We start from the raw sequence: 13697 nt of genomic DNA, 5'->3' as shown, positions 1-13697 counted from the left end.
GACTCACAATAGGTGCAAAGTCGTGGAGAAGATCACTGCATGGTTAGCGACAATCAACAAAGGATACGACGATATGACAATCACAAGTCAGCAAGTCGATAATTGTTCAATAATAACGTCCAAGAAGCATGCCAGCCCTAAACGTTACATGGAAACACCACAAATGTCAACAACAAAAAAAAAGAATTCCTTCCACGTTACGACGTTTTGTGGTCTCCACTGGACCGGCATCCGCAACAAACAAAGCCATTGTTTTCTGGTCTCCGGCAGATCGGGGATCTGTTACACATAAGATGTATAATCCTTAATAAGGATTTCAAATCAGCCCCACAAGATTGCTCCCCACAGAGTTTCACAGCACATCTTTATTGTGTATTGAAAATATCTTCTCATAATTACATTATTATTTTTAGGATTATCATTAGGATGAGATGTTTTCAATACACGGCAGGATGTTTCTGGGAGGCTGATTTGGTCTCATTAAGTTATCAGAATCAGATGCGTCACTTCAGTTCAAATAGCATCCACCTCCTCATACAGTCAAGACTGAAACTGAAACAAGGGATGATCCGCATCTCACTATCATGATGTTTGGTTTTGTGGTGAAACTGTGTTGATTCTTTATAGTGTTTATTGTAAAATGTTATTTGGTAAGATTGTTTATTAAATTGATAAATATTTTTTTTTTAGTTTGTGTTAGAGTTAATCTAGGGGATATTATCATTTTTAATATTTTATCCAATATTCACATGTTTATTTACTGTTCAGCTTATAGGGTGCTTAATGGCATTTAATGATGACTAACTGTCAATTAACACCAAATAAATGTTTATCAACCATTTTCTCATTTTTCAAGATAAAATACAATATAAAATATTTATTGAATAAATGCCTACAATACCAAACAGCGCCTACAACTAGTCTCACAGCCCCATCAGCGTCCACCATCTTGGGACTTTGGGAGTAGGGACCCTAAGAATTTTAGGGCCCGTTTGGTTTCCATGAATAGGAATCTGAAATCGGAATTGGAATTGTTCATTCTATTTTCAATCATTTAGTTGGATAAAATTGAAATTCCATTCTCATTCGTGGTGAAATGAATAAAAAGACATTCCGGTTCAATTTATGTAAAGAATAACATTAAACAAGCCGCGCAAACGAATTGAATTTGTATAGAAGGAGATGAAAGTAAAAGGCTGATCTCTTTAAGTATATACCATGCATCTCTGATTGGAACCATTGATTCTCCAATTACCGAGATTGTAGTATTCAAGAAAATTAATCCAATCTGAATCTAATATATATTATTTCCACGGGTCTTTAATTTCATGATCAAATCCTGTAGTACGTACTTTTATTATGGTACATTTACAACCATCACAAAACAAACCCCACCAAGGAAGAAAGAGGGGTCGGAGGGGAGGAAGAAAAGCTGCCGCCAGCTTCTTATAAATGTAGATACCAGAAAGGGAATAAAAGATAGAAAAATGAAAATGCCCTGCCTCTACAAACTACAACCCTCTATTGCTTGTGCTTGTGCTTGTGTCACGTTCCCTTCTTAAATAAAACGCAAGCATGCTCACAGTGGCGCATGTTAGTAGGCCCCATTTGCACAACTCCCTCCACCCGGCCCCTAATGGAAGAAAAAAAAAAAAAAAAAACCAAGAGCTATGTATAATATAATGCCCCTCTCCCAATTTATACACGAAACCCATAAACCTCATGTTCCTCTTGCATATATTTATCTTCTGTATCAATTAGTACAATAAACACTCACCAAAATTTACAAGAAAAAATAAAAGAAGAAAAAACTAACTAGTTTTTATATATCTATCTATCTATATATATTCATCCCATATTACGTTACCCTTTCATTTCTTATATATTTTTTAATATAACTAACCATTATGGCAATCTCAATGCTGAAGACTTGCCAGATGTTGACTAGTAATATTCGTCATATCCTGTATGGTTATAGACTCTAAAGACTAAACCCCCGTTAGGCCGTTACTCTACGTACATGTATTCGTATTTTTAATATTCTTCCCTTCCGCTGTAAGCCTGTAATCTAGAAATTAACTTTAGAACTAAAGACTACACCCTTTTTTCTTGTCCTGATCGATGACAGTAGTATTTCACTCTCACTGTTCCTCCTGGCTTGTAGTCAGAATCGATTGATTGCTTCAAATTTTGGTTTTTGATATCTCGGCGGTGGTCATGACTTCAGAGGCGGACCATAACCGTACAGCTTCGTGCGAGTTCGATCCCAGCTTTGATGTTGAAGCTTTGTTACAGTCCACAAAGTACTTGCCGGAAACGCTTATTAGTCTTGGATGAGTGGCCACGTAGCAAGTAGTGGCAGCAGCCTGAAGAACATCCATATTCAGCTTTTCAGATCGGTGAATTTTAATTTATCTCCCAATTTCTTTTCTTTTTCTAATTTCACGCCAAAAATAAATTACCTGAGGAATCGTTTTCAAGAGTTTCGAAGCCAGGAAGAATACCAGATCTGGAAATTTTTATTTTTTAGACAGAAATTCTCAATGCCTCAACTCTGGGTTAGGTTAGAATACTAATCAAATCATTAAAATCTGTATTGATGATTCGACCTAACCTGTAATGAGGCCTTCCCGATCTCTGGTGAGCCTCGTTCTTACTATCCCCGGATGAACGCAATTTACAGTAACGTTCACTCCCATTTTCTGCGTCACAAGATCACTAATTCCGTTAAATCTCCTCTGCGTCAGAGAATAAAGAAAGAGAACAATAACAAAATTTCCCTTTTATTTCTCCATAAAATAATCACCTTTAGTCTGAGTGCAAGTTCTCTGGTGTGCAGAACGTTGGCGAGCTTCGAGAGAGCGTAGGCACGTGTCGCATCGTAGTGACTGGAGATAGAGAGTAGAGACAAATTTCAAGAAAGGTCAATAACATTTGTTTATTTATTATAGAATCAGTCCAACAAGAAAATCTGCAATTCCCGAGTTCTCCTCGTCCATACCTTTTTTTTCTGGTGATCAGTTCGAGATAACGAATCGGATCACCGGAAAACCAGCTGTGAACGGTCGACGATACGTTCACTATGCGGCCTTGAATGCCTGTAGCTTCCGCCGTTTCAATCATCTTCTTCAGTAGCAGTTTCGTTAACAGAAAATGACCTACAAATAATAATAAAAAGAAATAGTTGTCAAAGAAATTAAAGAAGAAGAGGGCGGGGTCGAAAAGAAGAAAAGGAAGAAGTTTCTTTAATCCCAAGTCTTAACAAAAGCTACTTTAACGTACCTAAATAATTAGTAGCGAATGTCATCTCGATTCCGTCTTCGGTGACTGCATGCTCGTGGGAGAACCTCCCGGCGTTGTTTCTGAAAACAAGAAAAAAAAAGGTGGATTGAGCCAGAGACTAACCAAACCAACTAATTAGCAAGATTAAAAGAGAAGAGACGTTGTTATTTTATTTAAGAAAAATTTAGGGATCTCACATGAGGAGATTGAGAGGCAGATCGAGAGACTCGAACTCGGAAACGAAACTTCGAACGGAAGAGAGAGAGCTGAGATCGAGAGGCATGACAAGGATGTTGGATTGGGGAAACTCAGTTAAGATACGGGCCTTGGCTTCCTCGGCAGTTTTCACGCTGCGAGCTGGGAGGACAAGCCTGGCACCACGTTTCGCTAAAACCCGTGCCGTCTCAGCTCCGATCCCTGAAGTGGCACCTGGCAACCATTAACCAACGGGATGGGATTAAACAACAAAGTCAGAACTCAGAACAGGTTACTAGCATATACATTTGATGTGAGAGGATATTGATTCATATGGCATTCGGTTTACCTGTGATGATAGCGGTGATGGGGCGGAGATCGGGACAGACTTCGGTGACCTGATCGGCCGTCGACTTGGAGCCGAAGCCGCTTGCGCCGACGGAACCGAGGAGGTATTTTACTGTTTCAAGCATTTCACTTGCCTCTCTGGCTCTCTTCAAGTACCTTATACCTCTCGACTTTTTGAATATTTTTGTGGCTTGGAGGATTTAGAGGTGTAGAAATGAGTTTTGTTTGAGATGGAGAGTGCGAGCTTTGCAGGTTAGTCGCAGCACAGTGTCAACTTGGAAAGAACCGAATAAAGAAGAAGAAAGGGAGGAGGGTGAGGAACGAAGAGTAAGAATTGTGAGGGGATGGGTATTATATAGTTGGGAGATGGGATGCGAGAGTGGAAGAAAGAAAGAGATGGAGAGAAGATTACTTGTTTGTCATTGAATGATGAAGATGAAACCATTCATGAATCATGATTGAGAGAGAGAGAGAGAGAGAAGAGAGGCTTTTCTATAAATTTATTTATGAATTATTTTATATGGATTCTGGAGACTAACATAAATTAATTTTTAAAGTAAATTATTATATAATAACTAAATTCAGAAAGTACTCAGAAGCAATAAGTAAGAATGCGCCATTTTCATTTTTTTTTTTTCAACCGAGTAATTAAGTTGGAGCTTCTTGGGCTGTTGAAGTTCTCCTTTTGTGGTTGGGGGTTGGCCTTTTTCCAAAAGTAATTCAGGCAGGGCAGCAGTGGAGTGTGGAGTGTGGAGAGTGAGCCAGGCCAGGATATAATAGGACTTGTCAAAGTTAGTTGTTTTTGCTTTTTAAAAAGAAATTTTCTCATAGTTGTAATGGTGGGCCAAAAGGTCCCAAGTCGATCCAAATCTATTGTGATTCATAGAAGCACAATCACAAACACAGCTAGCTAATTAAACACACATCAATACCCTCTAACCCTATGATCACGTGACTGAGTACTGCTCCGGTTACCGTCCATACTTATCCAAACCCTCAACATGCATTAATTTGTTCTCACTTCGTTTCCCTGGACCCTTGCTTCAATGATCCTTTCTAAACGTAAAGAAAAGAAAAATAGGTCAACAATGATTACCCAATCAGGTGGAAACTTCGTGCAATTATATTGTGGGTGGAACCCTTGCAACGTGGTGGGGTTGGGGTACCTAATTACTGTAATTACAACCAAACCAATATATAATTAATTTATACACACATTGCCGTCAACTTGGGGAGTCATCTTCGTATAGTTTAATTGTCGTTTTAACAGACTTCAATTAACTTGAAATGGCTACCGTTAGGATTAAGAAACAGAACAAGAATTTTATTTTTTGCTTTTCGGGAGTAATAAATACGTTTAACAAATTTTTCTTGAAGAATGAATTTTTGTTCTACAGGAATAGAAATAGCGTTTGGATAGTGAAACTATTTCTTAACATCAGTTTTGCAAATTCATTCACATTAAGCTTAAAATTAACCATAAAAAACACGTATCATTGTCATAGCAATGCCTTCATGTTGTCACCAATACCAAACTTGCTTTTTTAATATAAGCTGCCAATTTTCAATAGTTTCCCTATGTTTCCATTCATATAGATCTGCTAATTCCTTTATTATTTTTGCCTATTTTTATGTTTTTTCAAATTTAAAATGTTCATCCTACATCAAATTGGTAACAAAATACATAATAAAAGACATAACAATCCAACACATGGACAAATGTACATAACACATAACAAAGGACAATTTTCATGATATTCAACATATATCAAAAGATATAACAAAGCATAACAATGAGATTAGAAAAGAAACCCCACCCATTTGGTATAACATATAATGACCGTTAGATTAGAGAAGAAACCACACCCATTCGACATAACATATAACAAATGCAAACAAAATAATATAAGAAAAAGATTTTAGATTGCATTGGTTAGAGATTGTTTAAAATCCATCTTTGCGGTGGGAACAAAAACAAATTCAAGTGAATTTGGCTAGAGAAAATGTGAATTTAAAACAGAGCGCACGATACAAAACTAGGTACGGTGACGAGACAACATACCTATTGACACGTTCCTAGCCGAAAATGTCACCGATGCTTTCTACTATTCGCTCACTGCTCGGTTGGAGTCAAGGGAGTCCCTCCTTCCTCTAAGATTTGTAGCGACAAGTTGGAGGAGTAAAAAATGTTTGGTAGGGATTCTTTCTATCATTTAGTGTGAAATACCCAAAATACCCCTTCTCTTACATGTGAATTGTTAACACGCGTTTGTTAATAGAGGCTAACGTCGTGGGGACCACATGTTCATTGGGAACACATTCTTTTTACTCCCAAACAAGGTGTTATCATGCGAGAACACCTTTTTTTTGTTTTTCTTATACCAAACACATTTATGTCTTATGAGAACATCGGGAACACACAAAACGTTCTCGCCAAATGTTGCCAAACAGGGCCTTAATAATAAGTCAATAAATTAATCAGATAGAAATAAGAGAATCCAAAATTCCAGATTTCTTCCTTACAAAATTGGTCCTCACACAAACCTTGCAATACTATCTTTCCATTAATGAAAACATACAAATATGGAGATATTCCTAATGCACAGATATACATGATGTTGTGAGGACTAGTTTTGGGGATGAAATCTAATTTTGATATAGGATGTATAACAATGGCTATATATGCTAATCACAGAGAGTCCCGATTATATATATGAAAGAGTTTTGACAATCAAAACCCACCCTATCATATTTTTGTGATACCAATTGATTAAGCAGAAATTATTCTGATATCATATTTTTCAAGAAGTTTTACAAGCATATGGAACAGCCATCGCCGGTGTGGGGACCGTAATGACATCATATTACATCAACCATACCAGAAAAACACATGACCTTCTCTTATATGTAATTTAATATTAATAGACGAGAGGCATAGACTCCTTACCTATTAATATCATCTATACCTTAAATAAACATGACATTTAATTATAGATTTTAATATATTAGTACTATTCTTTTAATTTTCTCGATTTTCCCAAGAAAGTACAAATACAAGTTTATAAGTTTTCTTGAACTTCATATGGGCAAGTTTGACCTAATATTATAATATTATAATATATTAGTTTCTATTTGGCATGTCTTTTTTCATGAGTTATCTGTTTTTTTAGAAGTTTGATAATTTGCATTTTCACTTTTTTTCTGTTTAATTGGAAAAGATTTAGCCGTAATCCTGAAAATTTTGAAAAGTCTATTTTAATTTATTTTTAAAAATCTCTAAATAAAATTTTTTGATTTATTTTGTCTTGTTTTTGCACAAAAAGATACACCTCCAACCAAATAACCTATTAACTGTCAAAATATTTATGTAAACTTGCTACATCTTTTGACTATCAAATTTTCTAAAAGATTTTTCAAAAAAACTTGCCAAACAGCACAGCACCTTAATATTTCCAAATTTCTTAAAACCTACTATATCTTTGATAGATTTGCATGAATGAAATGAAGGTACGGGAAAAGGTTTAAAATCATTAAGTTAAACCTAAAGCACTTTTCTTTGACTATGTGGTTAAGTTGGTTTGAGCTGACTTAATTTACAGTAGGGCTGGAAACCATGATTTCGATCCAGTTAAATTAATTTAATTCGGTCTATTTATAATTGGATGAAAAATAGATCGACCCCTATCTAATATCTCGATATTTTTAAGTTTGATTTATTAATACTATTCCATAATTAAAAATTATTTTTTATTATACATATAAAACAAATTAAAATTATTATTTATAAGCTTTTTATTATTTAAGCTCGGTTCCAAATTTTCACGAACTGAGAGTTCAAATGGCTGATGGATAATTTTTCATGTCCACCCCTACTTGTGGTAGTCGGGGTGATTACTAAGTTTTGAGTGGAAACCAAGGCAACGTTCGCAGATTTTGAATTCGGAGTATAATTAACTGACATATTTTGACTGACTTGTATTTGGGAATTGGAAGCAATACAATGAATTCAGAGTGCGTAGGTTCCTGCATCTTGGCTACCCACAAAGGCTCGTATACATGCATGTACATTAATTGTCCATAAGTAATTAAAGAAATAAGAGAATATTAATAAATGAGAAACGGTAATTCCAAAGAAAGTTTTTTTTTTTATTATTAACTTAGAAGAATGGGATTGTGCTGTTCATTGTTCAAAGGAGCTAAGATCCAAAATAGCTTGCATGCATTATTATTTAATTTCTTGGTTTAATAGGGCAAACAAGGCATCTTTTTTCTTGGATTGGAACAAAACATTTAATTAAGGTGATTGGCAATTCTATATATAGGGGACTGCTCATGATTTGATGAAGATGAGGGCCTCTTTTTCTTTCTAGGCCGTTAATTTAGAATCGATTCCTTGTGAAATTAGGGGGAGGGGGCCATCAATATTCTTTTCAGTTCACTGTACCACAATTAATTTGCAAAAACCACACATCAAGTTTTTTGGCAGTTGCTGAAACCTTTTCTAATTACCTCCTCTGCCTTTATCAATTATTACCCCAAGCTTCTCTATTTTCTTTTCTGACATTGGTTTATTTTCTCTTATTAGAAGATTTTGACCAATGGAATCCACCTGCAACTATGTCAAAAATTGCAATTATTAGATTTTGGAAGGTTTCATCAATTAATCCTTTTTTTTTTTTTTATCAGTCGTTAGAGGTTCCTGGATGGTGCTTGCTAACATGCAGGCCAAGATAAAAGCCGCTGAACTCTGGCGCCTCTGATAGAAGATTAATAAGAGGATACCTGCGGCTGTGCCTGACTGATCTGATCCAAAAACACTGACTACTGACTGGGCGGCATACAGTAATCAGTAATCATCATCACCACGGTGTGGGGATGGGGGAAGCTTCTTCGATGCATTGTAGAAGGACACTTGATCAAAGACTTCAGTTCAATGCTCACTGCTACCTTAGATAACAACCCCCACCCCCCACCTACTTCGCTTCGCTATTAAACTAATAAAACCTCTATACCTTTACGCAGCTTTCGGATCTATTTAAAGATCAATTTAATAATTAATAATCCTTGTTGAATTACTAATACCATTTTTATACTATAGTAGGTTAGTGCTATGATACAGAAACCATTAGAAAATGCCAATGCCATATTGCAGCAATTGGGGGAGGGAGAGAAAGATTCTGACTTGTATGGTAAAATCTACGAATTGAATGGCGAAAACGGAGCTTTTACCACCCAATTTGTCTCGTATGCCCTACTTTTTTTTGATATTCTATATATACATCCGATCTATGTATTTTGTTTTGATTAGTTTTAAGTGATCCACCATTTATTTGATCTTTGGCCTCACTCACCCAACCAACCCCATTTCAGTTTTGACTAAGCAGAAGCCTAAAGGGAATCGAATCCCGTAAAACCCAATTTAACAAAACAAAACAAAAAAAAAAAGAAAAAGAAAAAAAGACCAAATCTATAGATAGCATTGTTAAGTTCTCCCACTCTCTCATTTTCCATTTAATATCAAAAGCTTACCTCCATGTGTCGTCTAAAAATTAACACCCATTCTTCAATCATTGCTCACGCTGCTCTTTTTTTCTGTGAAAGCCCGGCTCCAATGTGGCCGGCCGTGGGCCTCCTCAGTCCTCCCTAAAATCAGGGCCTTGATAATCACCGCCCTTAGACTACTGAACTGTTACTTAATTCATTGCATTGCATGATAAAATACCCTCTTTCCTGTATGGTCGGTGGGGTGGTGGTTTTTTTATACACTAACAACCAACAAGGTTGGTTTTAGTTCCTTATGTTTCTTGAGCCCATGGGATTGGGACTTTGGAATTGCGACTGTTGCCTTTTTGGCTTTCACTTTTTACCTTTTCTTTTTTCCTTGAACAAGAAAAGTAACAAAATAATGCTAATGCTAATAATAATAATATATGATATATTCTTCAAAGTTCACAGGGAGGGAGCTTTTTAATTTGTTAACAAGACTAGAATAGACTAGTAGATTGAAGGTTTTCCTATCATTCCCAGAATCTACTTGTATCCATTATTCCCAACCTCAGCCTCTCTACCCACTCCCTCTAATTGGATTTTATCCATATGCGATGACATAAGCCTTGTCTCTATGGCCCTTGTCATAGATCAAGGAGATCGAACCCACTAAACCCAGGTTTTGTTTTTTAATGTTTTTCCCCCTTTTTCTTTTGGTAAAGAGAAGAGGGAACCCAGGCTTGCTTCCTCAAAGTTTTACAAGGATAGGGTTCGGTTCTATATGCGCATTACAAACTTTAGGCCCATCAAATAATTCCAGGATTTGAGCCCACTATTCAGTTTTATAGGCTCAGTTTGGAAGGAATACAAATACAAATATGTACAGTGCAAATATGTGCAAAATACAAGGTTTTGCACTCTATAAATTTGCATTTGTACTCCTTCTAAATTGAGCCACTGAGCCATAGGCTCAATTTGGAAAGAGTACAAATACAAATATGTACAGTGAAAATACATAGAAAATAATACAAAATATAAGAATTTGTACTCTACATATTTGTATTTATACTCCTTCCAAACTAAGCCATAATAACAATGCAGAAACTGAAATGTGTAGTTTGCAAAAGCCCTCCTCAGCCCAAGCCCTTGTTATTCTTTAATTGAGCCAGGTTGCTGCTGTTTGAGACATAAGCGTGGGTTTGCTTTGCTAGTAGTTAGAGAGAGAGAGGGAGAGAGAGATAACATGGTGTAGAGTTGCTATCTATTCAATCAAATGTGACACAAGATTCTGTGGCCATGTTTGACATCAGAGAATCCATAGCCCAGGCTAAACAACCTATAAAAGAAGCACCATGTCATAGACATGGATATCTTTGAAAAGAGTCAATATATGAAGGTACATGGAACGTTTAGATTACATGGGCGATGATAGATTGGCTGTGGCTGTGCGGGTCTTTATTTTCATAATTTGATATAAATGGGTTTATCCGTTTCTTTAGGCTCCGTTTGATTTGTAAAATGGGGATGAGAATTCTCTTATTTGTTTTGGGGGAAATAGAGGAATGGGATGAGAAAAAGGTGGGATGCGAGATCCCAAAAATGTGGAATTGGGGTCGCACCAAAGCAGTGCGACTCCAGTGGGAAAACTCGAGAAACCACTGTTCATTGCCTTCCAGTGATGAAGACGAACGACGACGAACAGCGACAATGACAAATAGCGATGGCGAACAGTGCGACTCGATCTACTCGCCATTGTTTTCTTCACCAGATACTGGCAGGAAACCATTGTTCATTGCCTTCCCCATTCAAACAGAGGCGGCAGTGGTGGCAAGAGAACCAGGCAGTGGCAATCTGAAGAGGCGGCGGCGGTGGCAAGAGAACCAGGAAGCGGCAGAGGAGGCAACAATGGCAAGAGAAGTAGGCAGCAGCAATTTGAAGAGGCGGCGGCAGAGGTTGCGACGATGGCAAGAGAACCAAGCAACGACAATCTAAAGAGGTGGCGGCAGAGGAGGTGACGGTGGCAAGAGAACCAAGCAGTGGTGATCTGCTACCCTGCTACCATCGATCTGCTACCTTTCCTGTTCTCTATCTCTCCCTCCATCTTCCTCTTCTCTCTTCTCCCTCACCTTCTTCTTCTTCTTCTTCTTCTTCCTATTCTTCCTGTCTTCCTCCCTCACCTTCTTCTTCTTCTTCTTCCGGCGAAGAACCAGGTCGTTACATGTTTTTCCTATTATTTTTCCTATAAAACCAAACACTAGAAAGTCCAATTTTTATACTTTTCCATCCCATCCCACCCAAATCTTTCCACAAACCAAATGGAGCCTTACGTTGTTTATTATTCTGAAATCTGGCTCTTGGGTGCTGTTGCAACAAGCATATATGCACTTAAAACAAGTGCACTAGTCTTAAATCTTAATAAGTTAATATCTATCACCAACTCCACTCGGAGCCTTATTGGTTAATTAATTACTTAATTATTCTTTTTAATTGTTAACATAACCTTTCTATTCTATATATATTTCTAGCATTATATGGGAGACTGGGTTTTAGAGGGACGACTTCTTGGTTCTTCCAAAATCCTCTACTGAAATCATCGATATGCCACGTCGATCTGAAACATGGGTCCCTTGTTTACAAAGTTGACGTGGTGTATCACGATTGGCTCGATATCACTAAGAAGAAAAAGATACTTCTAGAAACCCTGTATGCACTCTCTCTACTTCCCCCCGAATAAAGCTTCCCTTGCGTGTGCCTCAAATGATTCTTCTTAATTCTTTGCAAAAAAAAATAAATGTTAATTAATTATTAATTCCATCTAGAAAAAAAGTAAACTGAAATAACAGCAATGGTCCAAAACTGTATATAAATAACTGTCCATGTTTTAGAGTTTGGATAAGCTTGCACATCATTATTACCAACAAAAGTGTAAAGAGTGGACGCATCCGTCAAAATAAAATAAAAAAGCTAGTTTAGGTGGGAATTAATACTAGCTAGCCTGCAACTGCAAGGAAGCTGCACTTCAAATGCAATCAGTTGATATAATATATAAAATGATCATTTTTTGTATGATTTGTATACCTTGGGCCTCAAATGTGTTTCTACTTTGGAAAAGTAATTTTCACTTATAATCAGTGAATGTGGAACAAAATCTTTCTAAAGTTGTTTGGTTTGGACCTAAACTAGTGTCTGCCCAGTGTCCACTCAATCCTCTTTGTAGTCAACCTCTGCGCAACTACTAGCTTGTAAGATGGTTTCTTTGACATCCAATAGCCTTTCTACTGATTGTTACTGGCAATGTAAGTGAATTTCACCGAAGATGTAGTTTTTTGCTTTAATTTTCATTCTTTTTTCTTTTTTTTTTTTAGGAAAGTTAAAAATATATGTTAGGAAAAAGTTTTAATTAGTATCTTGTACTTTGAGCCTAGTGACATTTTGGTCCCTGAACTTTAAATACGATAATTCAGTACCCCAATTTTTATAATGTGTCAATCCAATTCAGTATCTGTCGTTAATTAATCTATTAACCAGCTATTAAGTAGCATTTTAAAAACACAAATGCCCTTCGAATGTCATTTAATTCTCTTTATCAATCATCCAAACATCGATAAAAATGAACAATCCCAAATCCTTGCCTCTTCTATTCAAGAAAGTTGGGATCACATCTTAGTGGGCATTTTGGTGACCCCAACTTTCTTGAATAGAAGAGGCAAGGATTTAGACTGTTCATTTCTTATCAATGTTTGGATGGTTGATAAAAAAATTAGATGATACTTGAAGGGCATTTGTGTCTTTTCAAATGCCACTTAAAGGCTGGTTAACGGATTGGCTAACGGTAGGTATTGGATTTACACGTCATGAAAGTTTGGGTACTGAATTGTCGCATTTTAAAGTTCAGGGACCAAAGTGTCATTAGGCCCAAAGTACAAGGTACTAATCAGGAATTTTCCTGATATTTTATTTAGTCATTCATTTATAAATCTAGGCTTTCGGTAACAATAACACGATTCTAAAAGGCTGAGTTTATTCATAGTAACAAGGACAAAGAATATAAAGAAACAATTTTTTTTTTTTTAATTTTTAATACAAAATGAGGTCTGTGCTAAATTTAGGACTTAATAGCAGGGATAGATTCGAGCCGCGCCGAATATTTGGCTATTCAACCTTAGCTTGCAGGAATAGTATCAGGCTCAAGTTCGGCTCGGTTCATAGTTCGCAAGTTCGAGCTCGGCTCGAGCTCAACTATAAGTCAAGTTTTTTTGGAAATTAAAATTAGATGTATAAAATTATTTAATATTATACATGAAAAATAATATTGTATTAATATCTGGGGTGGGGGAACCCAACTGAATGATGTTGTAGCTTTGTATTGTAAATTTGTAAGTTTA

The 13697-nt window shown here is 36.5% G+C and overlaps 1 protein-coding gene across 1 annotated transcript; it reads right to left on the bottom strand.

The window, feature by feature from the left end:
• Positions 1 to 1269: 1269 nt before the first annotated feature.
• On the bottom strand, positions 1270 to 4235 carry LOC104604735 (NAD(P)-binding Rossmann-fold superfamily protein). The gene is made up of 8 exons (XM_010269224.3): positions 3827 to 4235; positions 3480 to 3711; positions 3283 to 3362; positions 3002 to 3158; positions 2807 to 2888; positions 2615 to 2702; positions 2463 to 2509; positions 1270 to 2366 (listed from the first exon to the last, which is right to left on the bottom strand). The coding sequence occupies exons 1-8, from the start codon at positions 3948 to 3950 to the stop codon at positions 2184 to 2186; spliced, it is 993 nt and encodes a 330-aa protein (XP_010267526.1). The 5' UTR covers positions 3951 to 4235; the 3' UTR covers positions 1270 to 2183.
• Between the last annotated feature and the right edge of the window lie 9462 nt (positions 4236 to 13697).

Source organism: Nelumbo nucifera, chromosome 1 (assembly GCF_055504915.1).
Source record: "Nelumbo nucifera cultivar China Antique chromosome 1, China Antique-T2T, whole genome shotgun sequence".
Classification (NCBI taxonomy): domain Eukaryota; kingdom Viridiplantae; phylum Streptophyta; class Magnoliopsida; order Proteales; family Nelumbonaceae; genus Nelumbo; species Nelumbo nucifera.
The sequence above is the reverse complement of the archived record's forward strand: the minus strand, read 5'-3'. Positions and strand labels throughout refer to the sequence as shown.

What these genes read in the sequence shown, in the direction of transcription:
- LOC104604735 (XM_010269224.3), bottom strand. Translation starts at nt 3,950, where the DNA reads ATGCTTGAAACAGTAAAATACCTCCTCGGTTCCGTCGGCGCAAGCGGC. An exon ending in CATCACCGCTATCATCACAG is followed by an intron (nt 3,712 to 3,826) that starts GTAAACCGAATG and finishes AATGGTTGCCAG; the next exon opens with GTGCCACTTCAGGGATCGGA. An exon ending in AACTTGCACTCAGACTAAAG is followed by an intron (nt 2,703 to 2,806) that starts GTGATTATTTTA and finishes CTTGTGACGCAG; the next exon opens with AAAATGGGAGTGAACGTTAC.